General features: G+C 55.1%; 1 protein-coding gene across 3 annotated transcripts; it reads right to left on the bottom strand.

The window, feature by feature from the left end:
* Positions 1–1243: 1243 nt before the first annotated feature.
* Positions 1244–22102, bottom strand: polr3glb (RNA polymerase III subunit GL b). 3 transcript variants are annotated; one of them, XM_041181802.1, is made up of 7 exons: positions 21826–22101; positions 15138–15267; positions 14588–14660; positions 10255–10311; positions 7149–7222; positions 6888–6998; positions 1244–2584 (listed from the first exon to the last, which is right to left on the bottom strand). In XM_041181802.1, the coding sequence occupies exons 1-6, from the start codon at positions 21943–21945 to the stop codon at positions 6907–6909; spliced, it is 546 nt and encodes a 181-aa protein (XP_041037736.1). In that variant the 5' UTR covers positions 21946–22101; the 3' UTR covers positions 1244–2584; positions 6888–6906. The 3 variants fall into 3 exon arrangements, with proteins under 3 accessions (XP_041037736.1, XP_041037735.1, XP_041037737.1); XM_041181801.1 differs by having other exon boundaries at positions 14592–14660; positions 21826–22097; XM_041181803.1 differs by lacking the exon at positions 15138–15267 and having other exon boundaries at positions 21826–22102.
* Positions 22103–22402: the final 300 nt, after the last annotated feature.

Genomic DNA, 22402 nt, shown 5'->3' with positions numbered 1-22402 from the left:
GAGAGTGTGTGAGGGAGGAGAGAGTGTGTGAGGGAGGAGAGAGTGTGTGAGGGAGGAGTGGGACGGAGAGAGTGTGTGAGGGAGGAGAGGGATGGAGAGAGTGTGTGAGGGAGGAGTGGGAGGGAGAGAGTGTGTGAGGGAGGAGAGGGATGGAGAGAGTGTGTGAGGGAGGAGTGGGATGGAGAGAGTGTGTGAGGGAGGAGTGGGAGGGAGAGAGTGTGTGAGGGAGGAGAGAGTGTGTGAGGGAGGAGAGTGTGTGAGGGAGGAGAGAGTGTGTGAGGGAGGAGTGGGACGGAGAGAGTGTGTGAGGGAGGAGAGGGATGGAGAGAGTGTGTGAGGGAGGAGTGGGACGGAGAGAGTGTGTGAGGGAGGAGAGGGATGGAGAGAGTGTGTGAGGGAGGAGTGGGACGGAGAGAGTGTGTGAGGGAGGAGAGGGATGGAGAGAGTGTGTGAGGGAGGAGTGGGAGGGAGAGAGTGTGTGAGGGAGGAGAGAGTGTGTGAGGGAGGAGAGTGTGTGAGGGAGGAGAGAGTGTGTGAGGGAGGAGAGAGTGTGTGAGGGAGGAGTGGGACGGAGAGAGTGTGTGAGGGAGGAGAGGGATGGAGAGAGTGTGTGAGGGAGGAGAGGGATGGAGAGAGTGTGTGAGGGAGGAGAGAGTGTGTGAGGGAGGAGAGGGAGGGAGAGAGTGTGTGAGGGAGGAGAGAGTGTGTGAGGGAGGAGAGGGATGGAGAGAGTGTGTGAGGGAGGAGAGGGATGGAGAGAGTGTGTGAGGGAGGAGAGGGATGGAGAGAGTGTGTGAGGGAGGAGTGGGACGGAGAGAGTGACCATGTGAAAGGAATGATCCACCTGGAGCCGTGGGTATTTCCCTAGTCACTGACATTCGCTGACCTGCTGAGCGTTTCCAGCAGTGAGAGTTATTGTCTGGTCTGCACCCACCCCCTCAACCCCCTGAGCTCCGAGCTGGGGCCTCGCCGAGCTGGCACCACCCCCCGCACCCCCCACCCGAGCTCCGTGCTGAGACCCTCCACCAAGCTCCATGCTGGGACCCTCCCCCAAGCTCCATGCTGGGACCCTCCCCCAAGATCCGTGCTGGGGCCTCCCCCGAGATCCGCGCTGGTCTCCCCCCACCCCAAGCTCCGTGCTGAGGTCTCCCCCGAGCTCTGTGCTGGGGCCCCTGATGGGCCCCCTGCTCCTGTTGCTGACATGAAGACGCATCACTCAGCACAATCTTGTTTAAAACAATCACAATATAAAAAAGATCACTTTATTAACAAGAGTGAAAATTGTTACAAAAGCTGAAATTTCTCTACACAACACTGAACGATGCAGACCAGGGTCCAGGAAGGGGGTGGCAGTGACACTGGGGTGCAGGGGGCAAAATGCCAACACCAGGGCCTTGGGGAGGGGGTGGGGGTGGGGAAGGGTGACACTGAGGCCCGGGGAATAAGGCTGCACGGTTGACACACCCTCGCAGCCCTTAACTCTCATTCCAGTGTCCCCCAACCCCACGCTACCTTCCCTCAACACCTCCATGCGAGCTCCCTCTCCACTCCACCACCACCCCACCCCCCCATCGCTGCCCTGCCCCTTTGCCATCCCCTTCCCCTGCCAGCTGGGTGGAGAGGCCCACCGACTGGGAGCGGGGGTCGGGGGGGAAGGGCGGAGGTCGTTGAAGGGTTCGCCAAGCCACTTCCTGCAGTCAAATGCGAAGGGAGGAGGAAAGGCCTCAGGCGGGCAGGACTCACTCAGCTGAAGCTGGAGTCACCGCTGACTCACATCCTGCCTCTTCTCCTTGCGTGCTGAAGCCTATGTGCCCACCAACGACAGAAAGGCTGCTGAGGGGATGTGAAAGTCGCAGCACCCGCTTCTCGATTCAGGGCTTCTGTTATTACCAGGCCCTCCAGTCACGTGAAGACGCCGTCTCACCAGACTGTGGGCTGCGTGACTGTCTCCCAACAGCCAGGGCTCAGGGCCCACTGAGCAGACGGCACAGGGCAGCTGGTCTGAGAGAACAGGAGGCAGTCTGGACGTTTCGCGATGTGACTGACAAGACCATGTGCGTCAGGCCAGCTATCACAGACACCTCACCCATTCCACGTGACGCGCCCGCGCCACAAACCCACTGGAACCTGGCGTTTGAACCGAAGGCTCACAAAGGCTGAAACCCACCAGCGTGTGCCAAGAAACTCCGGAAACGAGAGGCCCTCGGTCAACCGGGCGCTGATAAGACGAGGAAAGAATCGACACAAGTTACCGGTGGCATTTGGCTGGCCCGAACCCTCCGCAGCTGCTCCAGGCCAGAGTTCACCGTGTTCCATGCAGGGCAACCGAGCAAGTGCGAGTCTCGCCTGTGGCACAGGGGGGTCCAGTCGGGAGTGCGGACCCAGTAACAGGGGCGCCGGTGGGGTGGGGGGAAGGTGGATCTGGAAGGTCTTGCGTCTGCTTTGGTTGTGCACCACGTCAGCGGGTCACCTGGCAGGTCTGCTCTGCTCCCCGCTCTCAGTAGATCGCTTCGTCCATGTTCTCGTCACTGTCGCCCCCAAACTCTTCACCATTGTCAAAGTACGACATGACATAGTCCGTTTCCTGTTTAAACACGGAAGCGGCAGGTTGAGGGTGAAACAGACAAAGAGGACGGGGGAGGCGGGCAGAGGGAGTGGGGTGGGTGGGGAGGGGAGGGGAGGGCGGTAAGAGTGGGTAGGGTAGGAGGGGAGTGCGGTCAGAGGGAGTAGGAGGGGAGGAGAGGGTGGTCAGAGGGAGTAGGGTAGGAGGGGAGGGTGGTCAGAGGGAGTAGGAGGGGAGGGGAGGGCGGTCAGAGGGAGTAGGAGGAGAAGGGAGGGCGGTCAGAGGGAGTAGGAGGAGACAGGAGGGCGGTCAGAGGGAGTAAGAGGGGAAGGGAGGGTGGTCAGAGGGAGTAGGAGGAGAAGGGAGGGCGGTCAGAGGGAGTAGGAGGGGACGGGAGGGCGGTCAGAGGGAGTAGGAGGAGAAGGGAGGGCGGTCAGAGGGAGTAGGAGGGGAGGGGAGGGCGGTCAGAGGGGTTGGAGGGGAGGGGAGGGCGGTCAGAGGGGTTGGAGGGGAGGGGAGGGTGGTCAGAGGGAGTAGGAGGGGAGGGGAGGGTTGTCAGAGGGGGTAGGAGGGGAGGGGAGGGCAGTCAGAGGGGGTAGGAGGGGTGGGGAGGGCGGTAAGAGTGGGTAGGAGGGGAGAGCGGTAAGAGTGGGTAGGGTGGGAGGGGAGGGCGGTCAGAGGGAGTAGGAGGGGAGGGCGGTCAGAGGGAGTAGGGTAGGAGGGGAGGGTGGTCAGAGGGAGTAGGAGGGGAGGGGAGGGCGGTCAGAGGGAGTAGGAGGAGAAGGGAGGGCGGTCAGAGGGAGTAGGAGGAGACAGGAGGGCGGTCAGAGGGAGTAAGAGGGGAAGGGAGGGTGGTCAGAGGGAGTAGGAGGAGAAGGGAGGGCGGTCAGAGGGAGTGGGAGGGGACGGGAGGGCGGTCAGAGGGAGTAGGAGGAGAAGGGAGGGCAGTCAGAGGGAGTAGGAGGGGAGGGGAGGGCGGTCAGAGGGGTTGGAGGGGAGGGGAGGGCGGTCAGAGGGGTTGGAGGGGAGGGGAGGGTGGTCAGAGGGAGTAGGAGGGGAGGGGAGGGTGGTCAGAGGGGGTAGGAGGGGAGGGGAGGGCAGTCAGAGGGGGTAGGAGGGGTGGGGAGGGCGGTAAGAGTGGGTAGGAGGAGAAGGGAGGGCGGTCAGAGGGTGTAGGAGGGGCGGGGAGGGCGGTCAGAGGGTGTAGGAGTGGAGGGCGGTAGGAGGGAGTAGGGTAGGAGGGGAGTGCGGTCAGAGGGAGTAGGAGGGGAGGGGAGGGCGGTCAGAGGGAGTAGGAGGGGAGGGGAGTGCGGTCAGAGGGAGTAGGAGGGGAGAGCGGTAAGAGTGGGTAGGGTGGGAGGGGAGGGTGGTCAGAGGGAGTAGGAGGGGAGGGCGGTCAGAGGGAGTAGGGTAGGAGGGGAGTGCGGTCAGAGGGAGTAGGAGGGGAGAGCGGTAAGAGTGGGTAGGGTGGGAGGGGAGGGCGGTCAGCGGGAGTAGGAGGGGAGGGGAGGGGAGGGCGGTCAGAGGGAGTAGGAGGGGAGCGGAGGGCGGTCAGAGGGGGTAGGGTAGGAGGGGAGGGCGGTCAGAGGGAGTAGGAGGGGACGGGAGGGCGGTCAGAGGGAGTAGGGTAGGAGGGCAGGGCGGTCAGAGGCAGTAGGAGGGGAGGGGAGGGCAGTCAGAGGGGTTGGAGGGGAGGGGAGGGCGGTCAGAGGGGTTGGAGGGGAGGGGAGGGTGGTCAGAGGGAGTAGGAGGGGAGGGGAGGGCGGTCAGAGGGGGTAGGAGGGGAGGGGAGGGCAGTCAGAGGGGGTAGGAGGGGTGGGGAGGGCGGTCAGAGGGGTTGGAGGGGAGGGCGGTCAGAGGGGTTGGACGGGAGGGTGGTCAGAGGGAGTAGGAGGGGAGGGGAGGGCAGTCGGAGGGGGTAGGAAGGGAGGGGAGGGCAGTCAGAGGGGGTAGGAGGGGTGGGGAGGGCAGTCAGAGGGGGTAGGAGGAGAAGGGAGGGCGGTCAGAGGGAATAGGAGGGGAGGGGAGGGTGGTCAGAGGGGTTGGAGGGGAGGGGAGGGTGGTCAGAGGGAGTAGGAGGGGAGGGGAGGGCGGTCAGTGGGGGTAGGAGGGGAGGGGAGGGCAGTCAGAGGGGGTAGGAGGGGGGGAGGGCAGTAAGATTGGGTAGGGTAAGAGGGGAGTGCGGTCAGAGGGTGTAGGAGGGGAGGGCGGTCAGAGGGTGTAGGAGGGGAGGGGAGGGCGGTCAGAGGGAGTAGGGTAGGAGGGGAGTGCGGTCAGAGGGAGTAGGAGGGGAGGGAAGGGCGGTCAGAGGGGGTAGGGTAGGAGGGGAGGGCGGTCAGAGGGAGTAGGAGGGGAGGGGAGGGCGGTCAGAGGGGGTAGGAGGGGAGGGGAGGGCAGTCAGAGGGAGTAGGAGGGGAGGGGAGGGCGGTCAGAGGGAGTAGGGTAGGAGGCGAGTGCGGTCAGAGGGAGTAGGAGGGGAGGGCGGTAAGAGTGGGTAGGGTGGGAGGGGAGGGCGGTCAGAGGGAGTAGGAGGGGAGGGGAGGGCGGTCAGAGGGAGTAGGAGGGGAGCGGAGGGCGGTCAGAGGGGGTAGGGTAGGAGGGGAGGGCGGTCAGCGGGAGTAGGGTAGGAGGGCAGGGCGGTCAGAGGCAGTAGGAGGGGAGGGGAGGGCGGTCAGAGGGGTAGGGTAGGAGGGGAGGGTGGTCAGAGGGAGTAGGAGGGGAGGGGAGGGCGGTCAGAGGGAGTAGGGTAGGAGGGGAATGTGGTCAGAGGGAGTAGGAGGGGACGGAAGGGCAGTCAGAGGGGGTAGGATAGGAGGGGAGGGCAGTCAGAGGGGGCAGGGTAGGAGGGGAGGGAGGTCAGAGCGGGTGGGTGGGTGCGGTTCCGCATTGTCCACCTCCAGGCCTGGGGACATTAGCAAGAACGTGGGACATAGATAATTGACTTGCAAATAGGGGAGGGTTGGTGAGGGCTGTATGGTTGATGCTATTGTGACAGATTTAGATCGGTTAAAGGGTCACAGAATAATCCGGTCACCAGAATGAAAGCCCTTGGTATTGAAGGGACAGTGGCTCTGAGACAGAAAGCCGTGGTGAATGGCTGCTTCTCGCAGTGTGGGGTGGTGGGGGTGGGGGGGGGTTGGGGGGGAGCTCCCCATGGGTCTGTGGGATGACTGCCCCTTTTGATATACATAATGGCCTTTACAGCTGGCTGGAGATGACATCAACCCAGGAAACGTCACAAAGATTGATGAGGATAACAACAGACTTCAGGAGGGACAAAGCATAGACTGGTGAAAAAGGCAGATGCAAGACAGAGGTCACTTAACCCAGAGAAATGCGGGACGATACAATCTGATAGGACAAAATATAAACTAAAGAATATCATTTCAAAGCAGATGCAGGAACGGAGAGGAGGCCAGAAATCTGGAGCGTTAGAAGTGGCAGGACAAGTTGAGAAGCCTATTAAAAGATACTTACAGGACACTTGGCAGAGGGAGTACAGAATCAAGAAGTTTACGTTATAAAGTTTATAAATCCCCAGTTAGGCCCCAGCTGGAGTAGTGTGTCTGATTCCAGGCCCCCGCACTTTAGGAAGGATGTCAGGAGCCTTGGAGAGGGTCCAGAGAGAGACTGACCCCGAACGGGACCTGGGATGAGGAGACTTCAGTTCATATGGAGAGGCTGGGAGAAGCTGGGATTGTTCTCCTTAGAGCGGAGAAGGTTAAGGGGGAGATTGAATCGAGACGTTCAAAATCAGGAAGGGAGGGGGTTCGGACAGAGTAAATAAGGAGAAACTGTTCCCACTGGGCAGGAGGGTCGGTAACCAGAGGGGACACAGATTGAAGAGAATCGGGAAGGGAACCAGAGGGGGAGATGAGGAGAATTTGTTTTTATTTACACAGCGAGTTGTTGTGATCTGGAAGGCGCTGCCTGAAAGGGCGGTGGAAGCAGATTCAATAGGAACTTTCAAAAGGGGGGGAATCGGATAAATAATTGAAGGGGAGACATTTGCAGGGATATGGGGGGGGAAGATGGGCGGGGGGGGGCGTTGGGTGAAGGACTAATAGGACAGATCGTTTAAAGGGTGGGCACTAGCACAATGGGCCAAATGACCTCCTCCTGTGCCATATCACCCTGTGATTCTCCTGTGAACCCAGGGTTAGGGGCAAGGTGAGACGATGGGGTGGGCAGGTGCATAAACACAGGTCTGAGAATGCCCCATTGTGCGGGGTGCGGGGTGCTCTGAGGTACCACCACTTCAGTGCTGCTCTGTCTGGAAAAATCAGACAAAGAAGCTGGCAGTCTGTGAAGCTGCGTGACTGACCTCTTCAAACTCCTCCTCGTCATACTCCTCTTCGTTTTCCTTTTCTTCTTCCTCTTTCTCCTGTTCGTCCTCCTCGTCGGAGCTGTGCGCTTCCTCCTTCTTTTCCAAAGTCTAGGAAAAATTTGTTGCTTTAATAAAAATGGTTGCAGTGCTCCACTCCCCCCATCATCATGGACGGCACCATGCAGACACACATGAATCCCACCCCCCCCCAACTCCCTCTGACAGTGCCAATACACCCTAACTCGAAGCCTGCTTTACCTCCAGTTTTTTGATGATTTCTTCTTTCTCCACGCTTGTCCTGGGTTTTATCTTCCGGCCTGCGACTGGAATCTCTGCAACCACAGTATACGGGATAAGAAACAGGGAAGCATGGGAACGACCAGCTTATTAAGGGAAAATTGCGCCTGACAAACCGGATGCAGCGTTCTCAACGAGGTAACAGGGAAGCTCGCCTTGGGTAATGCAGTGGATGCTGTTTATATCGACTTTCACAAGGCCTTTGATAAAGTGCCACACAACGGACCTGTTAGCTAGATTCAAGCCCGCAGGTTTACCGGGGAACGGTGGGGGGGATCTACGATTGTCTCAGGGTCAGAAAGCAGTGGGTATGGTCAATGCTGATGAGTTGATGCGGAGGGATATGTGCAGTGGTGTTGCTAGTACCTGTCTCTATCAGTGCCGGACATGCTTCCTAACCCCAAGCTCCTCTCTTGTACGTTCATGCTCATTCTGGCTGCTGCTCAGGCTTGAGTTTATTCATTCAATCCCTTATTCCCCGTTTGGCCCCTTAGGCCGTCAGCTCCTGTCCCTGTTATACAATCGGGCATCTTTTCACGTCTCCCCTCTCACATATTTCGGCTCTTCAATCCACACTGCAGGCCATCACTATTCCTCAATCTCTCCTACCACTGTCCAAGGCTCATCTTTCTCACGGCTTCCCTCTGTCTCTCTTGCAACCTCCAAAAGGCTCACCGAGGCACACACTGTCCCAATCTCCTCTCTCCCTGACCTTCACACCCAGGGCTCATGCTGGGGCAAATCTGATCAACCTCCTTCCCAACCTAACTCACCCCTCCTAGGGTCGACTGCCAGTGAGTTAGCTCTCGCTGTCCCTCTCTGCATCTCCCTCCAGAATGCTGTTCACTCCCAAACCAGGCCCATGTCATCATGAGCTTTTACCGAACTGTATCGAATATACAGCCATTCGGGCCTTCTGCTGGTATTCTGCCCCACACGAGCCTCCTTCTGCCCCCTCTTCATCTCACCCCCATTAACATATCCTTCTATTCCTCTCTCCCTCATGTGTTTATCCAGCTTCCCCCTTCAATCCATCTCTGTGATTCACCTCGACCACTCCCTGTGGGAGCGAGTCCCACATTCTCCCCACTCTCTGGGTAAAGTTGTTTCTCCTGAATTCCCCATTGGATTTATTGGGTTGGCTGTATTGGTATCTTGGCCTTAAGAGAAACCTTGCCAAGAGACAATGATACTCCTTAGATGAAGCCTCCTCACCTGGATATGTCTTCCACCACTTGTCCTGTCAAGGCCATTGCAGTGTCCTTGTGACACTTATCGTCAAATCACACCTCAGCCTGACCCCTACTTCTCTGGTGCCGAGCCCCTGCTCCTCTGGCATGAACCCGCAGTGACCCCTACTCCTCTGGCACCGACCCCGTACTCCTCTGGCACCGACCCCGTACTCCTCTGGCACCGACCCCGTACTCCTCTGGCACCGACCCCATACTCCTCTGGCACCGACCCCATACTCCTCTGGCACCGACCCCATACTCCTCTGGCACCGACCCCATACTCCTCTGGCACTTTCTCCTCCATTGAGAATCTCATTGTTCCACCCTTCCCTCTGTTTCAAAATGACTGTTCTTTAACATCCAACCAATACAATGCCACATATCACACTGAGATGTCTTCACCGCTTTCCCCATACCAACCACTCTGCCAGCCCCACACAACTCCCACCACCTGCAGTGAGTGACTTCTCATTCTCAGTGATCCCAACCTTCAAATAAACTCAACCTGCTCTCTTTTTCCAGGTTCACTGGCCTCCTACACATACCGCCTTTACCCCAACACCATTCGAAACCCATAACTCCATCTGCACACATCCCCAACACCTTTACACCCAAAACAAATCTCCATCCAGATCCCATCTAGATAGAGGGTGGTATCTGAGGCTCCCCCCCTCCCCTGACCAGGTGCCGGGCAAGGGGGTACCTGTGAGGCTGCACCCCCCCTCCTACCCCAGGTGCTGGGTGAGAGGGTATCTGAGACTCCCCGCCAGTGCTGTGCAAAGGGGGTATCTGTGAGACGCCCCCCCCCAAGAGCTGTGCAAAGTGGGTACCTGTGAGATTGCCCCCTCCAGAGCCGGGCGAAGGGGTATCTGTGAGATTCCGCACCCTCTCCACCCCCACCCCCCAACCCCGGTGCCGGGCAAAGGGGTATCTGAGATATTTCCCCCAGTGCTGGGCGAGGGGGTATCTGTGATATTCCCCCCCGGTGCTGGGCGAGGAGGTATCTGTGATATTACTCCCGGTGCTGGGCGAGGGAGTATCTGAGGCACTCCCCACCAGAAGCTGGGCGAGGGGGTATCTGCGATATTCCCCCCAGTGCTGGGCGAGGGGGTATCTGTGATATTCCCCCCGGTGCTGGGCGAGGGGGTATCTGTGATATTCCCCCCAGTGCTGGGTGAGGGGGTATCTGTGATATTCCCCCCGGTGCTGGGTGAGGGGGTATCTGTGATATTCCCCCCAGTGCTGGGTGAGGGGGTATCTGTGATATTTCCCCCGGTGCTGGGTGAGGGGGTATCTGTGATATTCCCCCCAGTGCTGGGTGAGGGAGTATCTGTGATATTCCCCCCGGTGCTGGGCGAGGGGGTATCTGTGATATTCCCCCCGGTGCTGGGTGAGGGGGTATCTGTGATATCCCTCCCGGTGCTGGACGAAGGGGTATCTGAGACGCTCCCCACCAGATGCTGGGCGAGGGGGTATCTGTGAGATTCCCCCCAGTGCTGGGAGAGGGGGTATCTGAGACGCTCCCCCCAGGTGCTGGGTGAGGGGGTATCTGAGACGTGCCCCCCCCCCCCAGTGCTGGGCGAGGGGGTATCTGAGACACTGCTCCTGGTGCTGGGCGAGGGGGTATCTGAGACGCTCCCCCCAGGTGCTGGGCGAGGGGGTATCTGAGACGCTCCCCCCAGGTGCTGGGCGAGGGGGTATCTGAGACACTGCTCCTGGTGCTGGGTGAGGTAGCATGCACACTGGGGATCAGGCAGGAAGCCTTATCGATGCCTGGCCTGAAGGAGGGTATAAGCATCCCGCTGTGGCCTGGACCTGCTGGGCTCCATACTCACTGTCTTTGGCTGGCTTTCGAATTCGGATCTTCAGTTCCCGTGGTAACCGTCGCCAGTCTGAAACGACACAGATGGATTGGCTAGGAGCTGTAGTGGGAGAGCCCGAGATTGTGAAAGTCTCTACATCTATGTATGTATATACATTTATAAATATACAAACACCTGGACGCAAAGAGACAAAAAGCATCCCAAGAATAGTAGAACAGCAGGGGGCGAAAGGGAGGGAAGAATTTCGGACAACTGCACCAGAGAAAAAGTACTGGGAAAACTAATGGGACTAAAGGCTGGACCAGCTGGCCTGCATCCTAGGGATTGCAAAGAAGTGACGGCATTGAGCATTGGGTGTTTTTCTTTTCCGGCATCTTCCATGTACAGAAGGTGATGGATGGACAGCAGACAAATATATTTTCAAGTGGGGTGTCTTCATTTACTTATGGCTACAAAGGACAAACCTCGAGAGGTAGGTTCTGCCACAAATACCTCACATGAGGCCGCAAGTGTTGTTGTGGTTGACGTTTTTGGCATTGGCACCCGTTGCCAAGCCTCTGGAGCCACTGGTCATCATGGTGGGGCAGGCCGGGCCACAGGAGAGTCACCATTTTCTTCTGTCGTCCAGTTCACTGGTTGTATACTTCCAAAATCCCCTAGTTTCTGCAAAAGTCTCAGCGGACTGGAAAAGCACATGAGAGGAGGGAGACAGAAAACAGGAAACTAAAGGCCAGTTCGTCTAACATCTGTCATTGGGAAAATGCTAGAATTCATGATTAAGGAGGTCACAGCAGGATACTTAGAAAATCATAACACAATCAGGCAGAGTCACCATGGTTTTGTGAAAGGGAAATCGTATTTGACTAATTTATTAAGAGTTCCTTCAGGGTGTAACAAGCAGGAAAGATAAAGGGGAACCAGTAGATGTAGTGTATTTAGATTTCCAAAGGCACTCCATAAGGCATGACATAAAAGATTACTGCACAAGACAAGAGGTCATGGTTTTTGGGGTGATATTGTAGCATGGATAGAAGATTGGATCGATGACGGAAAACAGAGAGTCATGATAAATGACTCATTTTCTGGCTGGCAAACTGTACCGACTGGAGTGCCACAGGAATCAGTGCTGGGGCCTCTACTCTTTATGATCTATGTTAATGACTTAGATGATGGAACAGAGAGCACTGTAGCCAAATTTGCTGACAATACAAAGATAGGTAGCAAAGCAAGTTGTGAGGAGGATACAAAGTGTCTGCAATTGGGTATCGATTGATTAAGTGAGTGGGAAAAAAACTGGGAGATGGAGTATAATGTGGGAGAAAGCGAAGTTGCCTGCTTTGACTGATAGAACAGAAAAGCAGAATATGATTTAAACGGCGGGAGACTGCAAAGTGCTGCAGTACAGAGGGATCTGGGTATATGAAACACAAAAGGTTAGCATGTATTTACAGCAAGTAGTTAGGAAGGTGAATGGAATGTTGGCCATTATTGTGAGGGGGCTGGAGTATAAAAGTAGGGAGGTCTTTCTATAACTGTACGCAACTGTACAGGGCACTGGTGTAACCACACCTGGAGTACTGTGTACAGTTTTGGCCTCCTTACTTAAGGAGGGATTTACAGTAAAATCCTGTTTGTAGGGGTTACGCTCCCGCAAAACCTCGCAAATGGCGAAATCACGAACAACGAACGTGTTTTTCAATGAGACTCAATGAGATTCCAGCCATTCGAGAGTGACATTGTTTTGGGCAGTTTTTTAAAAATTCACTTTTAAGGGACGTGGGTTTCACTGGCTGGGCCAGCATTTATTGCCCATCCCTGATTTCCCCCTTGAGAAGGTGGTGGGTGAGCTGCCTTCTTGAGCCGCTGCAGTCCCTGTGTTGTAGGTACACCCACCGTGCTGTTAGTTTCAGGATTTGGACCCAGCGATAGTGAAGGAACGGCCGATATATTTCCAAGTCAGGATGGTGAGTGGCTCAGAGGGGAACTTCCAGGTGGTGGTGTTCCCTTGTGTCTGCTGCCCTTGTCCTTCTAGATGGTAGAGGTCGTGGGTTTGGAAGGTGCTGTCTAAGGAGCCTTGGTGAGTTGCTGCAGTGCATCTTGTAGATGGTACACACACTGCTGCTACTGTGCGTCGGTGATGGAGGGAGTGAATGTTTGTGGATGGGGTGCCGATCAAGCGGGGCTGCTTTGTCCTGGATGGTGTTGAGCTTCTTGAGTGTTGTGGGAGCTGCACTCATCCAGGCAAGTGGGGAGTGTCCCATCCCACTCCTGACTTGTGTCTTGTAGATGGTGGACAGCCTTTGGGGAGTCAGGAGGTGAATTACTCACCACAGGATTCCCAGCCTCTGACCTGCTCTTGTAGCTACGGCATTTATATTCCCCGCCACGCCCCCTCCCCGCATTCCCTGAACTCTCTGTTGCCCCAGCTCTGGCCCGGGTGCACCCTCTTCGACATAACATTGCTGGCCAAGCTGTCAGCCCTCATAGACCCCACACTCTGGAATTCCTTTAAGCCTTTGACCCATTTTCTGGTCAGCCCTTTATCGCCTGTGGTGGAATTAACCTGTGCTGGAACTGTGACAGGAGTAAGGGCTTTTGGAGAGCCCTCTGGACAGGGAATGTGGTTGAATGTGCAGTTTTGGATGTGGGCCTGGCTGGTTAGGCCAGCATTTACTGCCCTCGAGAAGGCGGTGGTGAGCTGCCTTCTTGAGCCGCTGCGGTCCACGGGGTGCAGGATTCCGGGCAGTTAAGAATCAACCACGTGGCTGTGGGTCTGGAGTCACGTGTAGGCCAGACCGGGTCAGGACGGCAGGTTTCCCTCCCCTAAAAGGGGCATTAGTGACCCCGATGGGCTTTTATGTATATCGACAATGGTTTGCTTCCCAACATGTAGGCGACACAGCAGCTCGTCTTCTCGCCTATGCTCTGATTTTTAAAGGAAAGTGGCAATTGAGACGTTTTGTTTGGTCAAGTGATTATTATTCTGGGAGCTGAAGTCCAGCCGAACCATTTTGAAATCTTCACCAATGTATTGCTCAGAGGCTCCCCCACCTGTCATATACAGGTACTGCACCATGATTTGTTGAGGAGCAGTGTCCAGGCCAAACCATCTTCAGATACTTCATCAATCACCTTCCCTCCATCATAAGGTCAGAAGTGGAGATGTTCGCTGATGATTGCACAATGTTCAGCACCATTCGCGACTCCTCAGATACTGAAGCAGTCCATGTCCAAATGCAGCTAGACCTGGACAATATCCAGGTTTGGGCTGACAAGTGGCAAGTAACATTCACACCACACAAGTGCCAGGCAATGACCATCTCCAGCAAGAGAGAATCTAACCATCGCCCCTTGACATTCAATGGCATTACCATCACTGAATCCCCCACTATCAACATCCTGGGGGTTATCATTGACCAGAAACTGAACTGGACCAGCCATATAAATACTGCGGCTACAAGAGCAGGTCAGAGGCTGGGAATCCTGCGGTGAGTAACTCACCTCCTGACTCCCCAAAGCCTGTCCACCATCTACAAGGCACAAGTCAGGAGTGGGATGGAATACTCCCCACTTGCCTGGATGGGTGCAGCTCTAACAACACTGAAGAAACTCGACACCGTCCAGGACAAAGCAGCCCTGCTTGATGGGCACTCCATCCATGAACATTCACTCCCTCCACCACCGATGCACAGTAGCAGCAGTGTGTGTACCATCTACAAGATGCACTGCAGCAACTCACCAAGGCTCCTTAGACAGCACCTTCCAAACCCACGACCACTACCACCTAGAAGGACAAGGGCAGCAGACACATGGGGAACACCACCACCTGGAAGTTCCCCTCCGAGCCACTCCCCATCCTGACTTGGAAATATATCGGCCATTCCTTCACTGTCGCTGGGTCAAAATCCTGGAACTCCCTCCCTAAAAGCACGGTGGGTGTACCTACACCACAGGGACTGCAGCGGCTCAAGAAGGCAGGTCACCTCCACCTTCTCAAGGGCAATTAGGGGTGGGCAACAAATGCTGGCCCAGCCAGTGAAGCCCACATCCAATGAACAACGAAAAGGGACTTAGTGCAATTCAGGGTACAAACAGCAGAGTTTTGACTGAGCTGGAGTTTTATGGAGGTTAGAAAGCAGCAGCTGGCTGGGACAGCTTTGGAACAAAGCAGGGGTGGGTGGTGTTGCAGAGGGATGGAGTTAGCGGCAGGGACCAAAGGCAGCGACCCAGCGCAGAAAATAGCTCTGATCATGCAAAAAGCCTTGGTGCCCTCCTGTAGGTGTTACCTGCAAGGGGGGGAGTGGGGCTGCACATGAAACAAACAGGTGACAAACTGTGTGCTCACCCACCAGGGTTCCATTCGATGGTGTTGTCGGTTGGCCCCGAGGACTGGTACTTATCAGAATAACGCTCAATATCTGTGGAAACAAGAGCACGTCAGCACTGCATGATCCACGTAACCCTACCCCGTGCACCGCGCGCTTGCAGCAGGTCAGATGTCAGTCTCTCTAACCACTTCGTGTCAAGCTGAACTAACCCCTCCGACTGCCTGGGGGGGTGCTCCATCTACCACAGCGAAACAGGCCACTTGTCAAACAGTCGCGTACAGTCAATACACGGGAGGCTGCACAGCGAGTGAGACAGGTCATGAAACGGGGAGAAAAGTGGCCAGACAGGAAGAGGTCTGAAACCGTGCCCTGCCTGTCCGAGGCTGTTAGGTGACACAAGCAGAGACCAAGGCCCAATACACATAACAAATTCACCATCACCCCCGACGTGGGCTGAATTACCCATCCGATGAGGGGAACCGGGGGGGCCCTCACCGAGAGAGGGGTTGGGCGAGGGCAGGAGGGGGAACAAGGCCACCTGGAACAGGTATCAAATTGCCGGGGTACCTTTCTTCGGTGCGGCTGGTTTGACGTAATATGGCAGGCTCCTCATGGCTCCACGCAGTTCCTGCTTTAACGCCAGCATGTATTCAGCCTCCTCACCCGCATGCAAGGGGACGGCCTTGAATTCTAAGGACTGAGAGACACACACACACACACACACGGACAGAGAGAACAGTGAGTGCGCAGCCGGGTTCAGGACTTCCCTCGGGAAGGTAGCCTTACAAGACACCGGGTGCAGAATATCCCAGATAGTCCTTAGTCTCTCTGACCCTCCATTCAGAGCTCCCTCACACTCAGCATCCCAACTCCCTCTGACCCTCCGTATTGATCTCCCTCACTCAGCATCCCAAACTCCCTCTCACCCTCCATACAGATCTCCCTCACACTCAGCATCCCAACTCCCTCTGACCCTCCATATAGATCTCCCTCACTCAGCATCCAAAACTCCCTCTCACCCTCCATACAGATGTCCCTCACACTCAGCATCCCAAACTCCCTCTGACCCTCCGTACAGATTTCCCTCACACTCAGCATCCCAACTCCCTCTGACCCTCCGTATAATCTCCCTGACACTCAGCATCCCAAACTCCCTCTGACCCTCCGTATAGATCTCCCTCACACTCAGCATCCCAAACTCTCTCTGACCCTCCATATAGATCTCCCTCACTCAGCATCCCAAACTCCCTCTGACCCTCCGTATAGATCTCCCTCACACTCAGCATCCCACATCCCTCTGACCCTCCGTACAGATTTCCCTCACACTCAGCATCCCAAACTCCCTCTGACCCTCCATACAGATTTCCCTCACACTCAGCATCCCAAACTCCCTCTGACCCTCCGTATAGATCTCCCTCACACTCAGCATCCCAAACTCCCTCTGACCCTCCATATAGATCTCCCTCACACTCAGCATCCCAAACTCCCTCTCACCCTCCGTACAGATTTCCCTCACACTCAGCATCCCAAACTCCCTCTGACCCTCCGTATAGATCTCCTTCACACTCAGCATCCCAAACTCCCTCTGACCCTCCGTATAGATCTCCCTCACACTCAGCATCCCAACTCTATGCCACCAAACATCACCCCCACCCCCCTCCACTTCCCTGGTCTCTATGTTAGCTGCTAATCTGTTCTCACACCCTCTCTTTGCTCCTCTTATTTCCTGGCTCTGGTCTCCTCTGCAACATCTGCATTCATGTTCACGGCTGCATTACGAACCTGACATTTATCCCTGAGGCTCCTTTTCCTGTTTCCTTTTAACCTCAACACTTTCTTCAACCAGGAAGCCCTAACTTTGGATGTCCTTTCTTTCTGCCCTTGTACAATGTGTCTAGCCTGTACCCAAAGCAGCTCCTTCTTGGAACTCTCCTATTGCTGACTGGATATCTTCCTGCCAGCAAGCGATTCCAATCCACCCTTTTCAACTCACTGCAAGTAGCCCCTCCATCAATGGAACTTTTTTTCACACTTGATTTTGCCTCATCCTTGCCTGCCACCTTTGCCAAACCGAGTGATGTTGTGTTCCAGGACGTGGGACCGCTCTGGGGTGTGGGAAAGTCCGAATCGAATATTTTCTAAACGGGGAGAAGCTGGGCAGGAGCAGAGAGATTTAGGGATTCGAGTAGAGGAATCACTGGAAGTTGCTGGACAGATACAAAAAAATAACCATAACAACTGATGGAAACATCGGCCTTTATCCTGAGGGGACTGGGATACAAAGGGGAGTGAGAGTGATGTTATTGCTTTACAGAGCTCGTGTTCCATCCCATCGGGAGTAACCGGGTTCAGTTCTGGGCCCCGCACCTCAGGAAGGATATATTGCCCCTTGGAGGAGGGGGAGGAGGGGGGGGTGAGTGCAGGTTCACCAGGACGAAAAGGGTTAATGAGGACAGGTTGCACAGACCAGGCTTGTATTCTCTTGAGGATAGACAATTAAAGAATGATCTAATCAAGGGGGTAGAGTTCTCATTTTGGGTGCAATTAGAACCATAGAAAAGTTACAGCACAGGAAGAGGCCATTCGGCCCAGCCGAAAAATAACTAGCCGCCCATTCTACTCCCACCTTCCAGCACCCGGTCCGTAGCCCCGCAGGTTACAGCACTTCAGGTGCTGATCCAGGTACCTTTTAACTGAGTTGCGGGTTTCTGCCTCCACCACCAAACCAGGTGGCGAATTCCAGACACCCACCACCCTCTGGGTGAAGAGGTTTTTCCTCATGTTCCCCCTGACCCTTCCACCAATCACCTTAAATCTGTGCCCCCTGATAATTGACCTCTCCACTAGGGGAAACAGGGCAGCCCTGTCTATCTGGGCCTTTCATAATCTTGTCCACCTCAATCAGGTCATCCCCTCAGCCCCCTCTGTCCCAAGAAAAACAACCCCAGCCTATCCAATCTCTCCTCGTCGCTGCGATTTTCAAGCCCTGGCAACATTCTTGTAAATCTCTGCACTCTCTCCAGAGCAATTATGTCCCTCCTGTAATGTGGTGACCAGAACTGGACACAAAATTCCAGCTGTGGCCTAACCAGCGTTTTACACAGTTCCAGCATTACACCCCCTGCTTTTGTATTCAATACCTCATCCAATAAAGGAAAGCATTCCATATGCTTTTTCTACCTCCTTATCCACCTGTCCTGCCACCTTCAGGGACCTGTGGACATGCACTCCAAGGTCTCTCCCTTCCTCTACGACTCTCAATATCCTCCCATTTATTGAGTACTCCCTTGCTTTGTTTGCCCTCCCCAAATGCATTACCTCACACTTCTCTGGATTAAATTCCATTTGCCGCTTTTCCACCTGCTCAACCAAACCATAGATTTCATTCTGGAGTCCACAGCTCCTCTTCACTATCAACTACACGGCCAATCTTTGTGTCATCTGCAAATTTCCCAATCATGCCTCCCACATTTAGGTCCAAATCATTAACATATACCACAACATGATGCTAAAACTTTTATGGTCACTATTTCCAAAATGGTCGCCCATTGCTGCTTCATCCACTTTGCCCAGCTTCATTTCCTAAGACTAAATCTAGAATTACGCCCCCTCTCATTGGGCTTGTTACATGTTGGCTAAAAAAAAAACGTTCTCTTGACTACAGTTCAAGAATCTTATGCCCTCTCCCTTCACACTGTTCATATCCCAGTTGATATTCAGGTAGTTGAAGCCCCCAGTTATTATCGCCCAATTGTTTTTACACTCAGAAATCAGTCTGCGTATTTGCTCTTCTACCTCCCTCTCACTATTTGGGGGTCTCTTAGCTGTGTGGCTACCCCCTTTTTATTTCTGAGCTCAACCCACATGGCCTCATTTGATGCTTCATTTAGTACAGCATCCCTTCTTACAACTGTAACTGATTTTTTAACCAATGATGCTACACCCCCAGCTTTTTTTATTCCCCTCCCTATCCTGCCTGAAAACTCTATATCCAGGGATGTTGAGCTGCCATTTTTGCCTCTCCTTGGTATCGTGCTGTCATGTGTCTATCTGTGCCCTCAGCTTATCAGCTTTATTTACTATGCTCCTTGCACTTACATATATATCTTTTAACACTGCCAAATTCCTGCACTGTACACTTTTTAACCTGTGCTTCTTCTGTCTTTCAGAGTCACTCACTAATTGTCTGTATCCCATTCCTGGCTCTGAATTTTCCCTCAGGATCTCATACCCCTGTCAAGCTAGTTTAAACCCTCCCCAACAGCACTAGCAAACCTCCCCACCTGGATATTTGTCCCAGTCCTATTCAGGTGTAGACAGCCCGGCTTGTACTGATCCCACCTTCCCCAGAACCGGTCCCAATGCCTCAGGAATCTGATGCCCTCCCTCCTACACCAGCTTCCCAGCCACATGTTTATTCGCTCAATTCTCTTATTTCTATGCTCACCAGCATTGGAAGTAATCCTGAGATTACTGCTTTGGAGGTCCTGCTTTTCAATCTCCTTCCTAGCTCCCTAAAGTCTGCTTTCAGGACCTCATCCCCTTCCCTGCCTATGTCATTGGTACCAATGTGGACCACAACCTCTGACTGTTCAGCCTCTCCAAGAAGAACATCCTGCAGCCGCTCCGTGACATCCTTGACCCTAGCATCAGGGAGGCACCACACCATCCTGGAGTCACGTCTATGGCCACAGAATCACCTATTTGTTCCCCTAACTAACAAATCCCCTATCACTACCGCCCTTCCTTCCCTCCTGTACAGCTGAGCCACCCGTGGGTGCCGCAAACTTGCAATTGTAAAATTGGGCCCAAAACGTGCTCGAAATGCTCACACGGACACAAAACGTTAACTCTGTTTCTCTCTCCACAGATGCTGCCAGACCTGCTGAGTTTTTTTTTGTGTTTGTTTCAGATTTCCGGCATCCGCAGTATTTTGCTTTCATCTTGGTGCTCAAATTGGAGCCGGTTAGGTTAGGCTGGGCTACAAGTGTCGGTGAAAATTAATTTTCACTGTCACAAACGTGAAATCCTCCATCAATTAACACAACAGAGACGATAGCAGAGTGGTAATGTTACAAGAACAGTAACCCAGAGGTACAGACTAATGCACCAGAGACACACGTTCAAATCCCCAACAGAGCAGATGGGGAAATTTAAATTCAATTAATTAACGGATTTGGCAGAAAATGCTACTCTCGTTGATAATGGTCCTGAAACAATCGGATAGCTGTCAAGACTGGGAGCCACTCTGGCCTACAGGTGACTCCCGATCCACAGCAATGTGTGTGACTCTTGCCTGCCCATTGAAAACCTGCTGCAGTAAAGTCAAACAGCACTGTGGGTGTGCCTACCCCACACGGGCTGCAGCGGTTCAAGAAGCACCAGCTTCTCAAGGGGCAATAAATGCTGGCCTCGCCAGATAGACCCATGTTTTTTTAATATTAATTCATGGGATGTGGGCATGACTGACTAGGTGGGAGGTGGGAGGTAGGTGGGTGGTGGGGAAGTTCAGATCAAGGAGGCAAAAACTTAAAATTCCAGCCAGGCTGTTCAGGGGCATTGGGAGGTCAGGTCATAGAGATGGAGGGGTTAGGGGAGGGGGGATTCAGGGTTGGGAGGAGGGGGGTGGTTTGGGGTCGGGGGGAGGGGGGGTTCAAGGTCGGGGGTGGTGGGGGTCAAGGAGTCAGGGTGGGGGAAGGGGAGTCAGGAGTCTCTAATTGCCCCTTGAGAAGGTGGTGGTGCCATTTCAGAGGGAGTTTTTAAAGAGAATTCATCGATATATTTGGATGTGGTAGCACAGTGTAGGTTTGTTAAGGCAGCTCACAAATATGTTAATTGATTAATTATTTTTAATCGACAAACAAAGAAGCATTTTTAACTTGGGTTTTCCAGTTCGGCACCAATGAATATGATTTTAAAACAACTGAAAATAAAAGGAATTACAGTATACTGAATATTTCATTGATGAACAATTGGTCAGTAACTTAGTAAACCAAATATTTTTTGATATGAAGGGAACTTTTAAAATGTGGCACAAGCGCCTGTGTGCTTCTGACAATGAGCACAATTGGAAATGAGTTCCCTAATCAGTGTAATAAGAAGAAAGAACAGGCTAAATAGGAGCAAGTGTGGGCCATTCGGGGAGAAGGCAGGAGAATGGGGTTGAGAAACTTATCAGCCATGGAGGAGCAGACTCGATGGGCCGAATGGCCTAATTTCTGCTCCTTTGTCTTATGATCTTATGGTCTTCCAGCCTGCTCTGCCATAGAAGATCACAGCTGATCACCTCAGCTCTACTTTCCCCACAATGCCGAAAATTCTCTCGATCTCGGTCTTGAATCTATTCAATGACTGGCTCTCTGGGGTAGAGAATTCCAAAGATTCACAACCGTCTGAGTGAAGAAATTCCTCCTCGTCTCGGTCCTAAACGGCCGACCCCTTATCACAGGACCATACGGTTTTAACCTGGGGGGCTTGGCCAGCTTGGTGGGCTGGGTCGGACTCAGGAGGATCAGAGGTGGAGACCAGGGCGATCGATCGTGGGGAAACACGAACGTGATCCAGTACATATCCCAGTGATGGCCCGGGCAATTCGAGCTGCTTTTGGCCCCAGTGAGAATTAACATCAACTCACTCATGAGGGGCTCGAGAAGATTAAAGGATTCAATAGGCTCGATGGAGAGAAACTATTTCCTCTGGTGTTGGGGGGGAGGGAGGGGGAGGGGAGAGAGTCCAGAACAAGGGGGCAGAACCTTAAAGTTCGAGCCAGGCCATTCAGGGGCCAGGGGCACTGGGTGGTCAGGGGTCACTGAGGGTCAGGAGCAGGTCAGAGAGGTGGAAAGTGGAAAGGTAAGGGGGGGTGGGGAAGCCAGGGATCAGGAAGGAGCCACGGATCGGGGGTGGGGGTTGGGGGTCAGGGGGCGGGGTAGAGGGGTGGGGGGTCGGGGTCAGGGGGCGGGATCGGGGGTCAGGGGCGGGGTCTGGGGGGTCAGGGGGCGGGAAGGAGCCAGGGTCGGGGGGGGGTGGTGGTGGGGGAGCTGGGGGTAAGGGGTCAGGGGGCAGGGTCGGGGGGCGGGGTCGCTGGGGGAGGTCAGGGGGCGGGATCGAGGGCGGGGTCGCTGGGGAAGGTCAGGGGGCGGGGTCGGGGGGTCAGCGGGCAGGAAGGAATCGGGGGTCGGGAAGGAGCCAAGGGTTGGGGGTAGGGGGTCAGGAGGCGGGGTCAGGGGGCGGGGTCAGGGGGCCGTCTGTCTCTTACCGGGTAGAGCGGGGCCGGTTGCAGTGTTGGCGGAGGCAGCGTCTCCCCTTTGCCGATTCCTATCGCCTCCACATTCAAACTGATCGGAGCCTGAGGCCGGGCCCGGCCGCTCATCATCATCAGGGACAGTGCGATCCACAGCGCCCGTCGCACGGAGAGAGCCGGGCCCCCGGCCCCTCAGAGAGAGGGAGAGACCCCGGACCCGGATCCCGTCCTTTCACAGACCCGTCCCGCCGCCTCCCGGAGAAAGGTTCCGGCCTCAGAGCCGGAGGAAACAGGGTAGGACACGCGGGGGCGGGGCCAAGGCTGATTGACGGGCGATGGGCGGGGCCCAGGGTGATTGACAGGCGGTGGGCGGTAGGAGGGAGCCCGAGGTGATTGACGGGCGGTAGGAGGGGGCCCGCTGTGATTGACGGGCGGTGGGCGGTAGGAGGGGGCCCGCGGTGATTGACGGGCGGTAGGAGGGGTCCCGAGGTGATTGACGGGCGGTGGGCGGTAGGAGGGGGCCCGAGGTGATTGATGGGCGGTAGGCGGGGCCCGCGGTGATTGGCAGGCGGTGGTCGGGGCCCGCGGTGAT

Source organism: Carcharodon carcharias, assembly GCF_017639515.1.
Source record: "Carcharodon carcharias isolate sCarCar2 chromosome 36 unlocalized genomic scaffold, sCarCar2.pri SUPER_36_unloc_6, whole genome shotgun sequence".
Lineage (NCBI taxonomy): Eukaryota > Metazoa > Chordata > Chondrichthyes > Lamniformes > Lamnidae > Carcharodon > Carcharodon carcharias.
The sequence above is the reverse complement of the archived record's forward strand: the minus strand, read 5'-3'. Positions and strand labels throughout refer to the sequence as shown.

Bases quoted from the DNA above. Each gene is read 5' to 3' on its own strand.
- polr3glb (XM_041181801.1), bottom strand. From the start codon at position 21,945: ATGATGATGAGCGGCCGGGCCCGGCCTCAGGCTCCGATCAGTTTGAAT. The intron at 10,312-14,591 runs GTGGGTGAGCAC...GTGTCGTTTCAG, and splicing joins CACCATCGAATGGAACCCTG to ACTGGCGACGGTTACCACGG. The intron at 7,223-10,254 runs GTGAGTATGGAG...CTGTGGTTGCAG, and splicing joins TCGAAAGCCAGCCAAAGACA to AGATTCCAGTCGCAGGCCGG.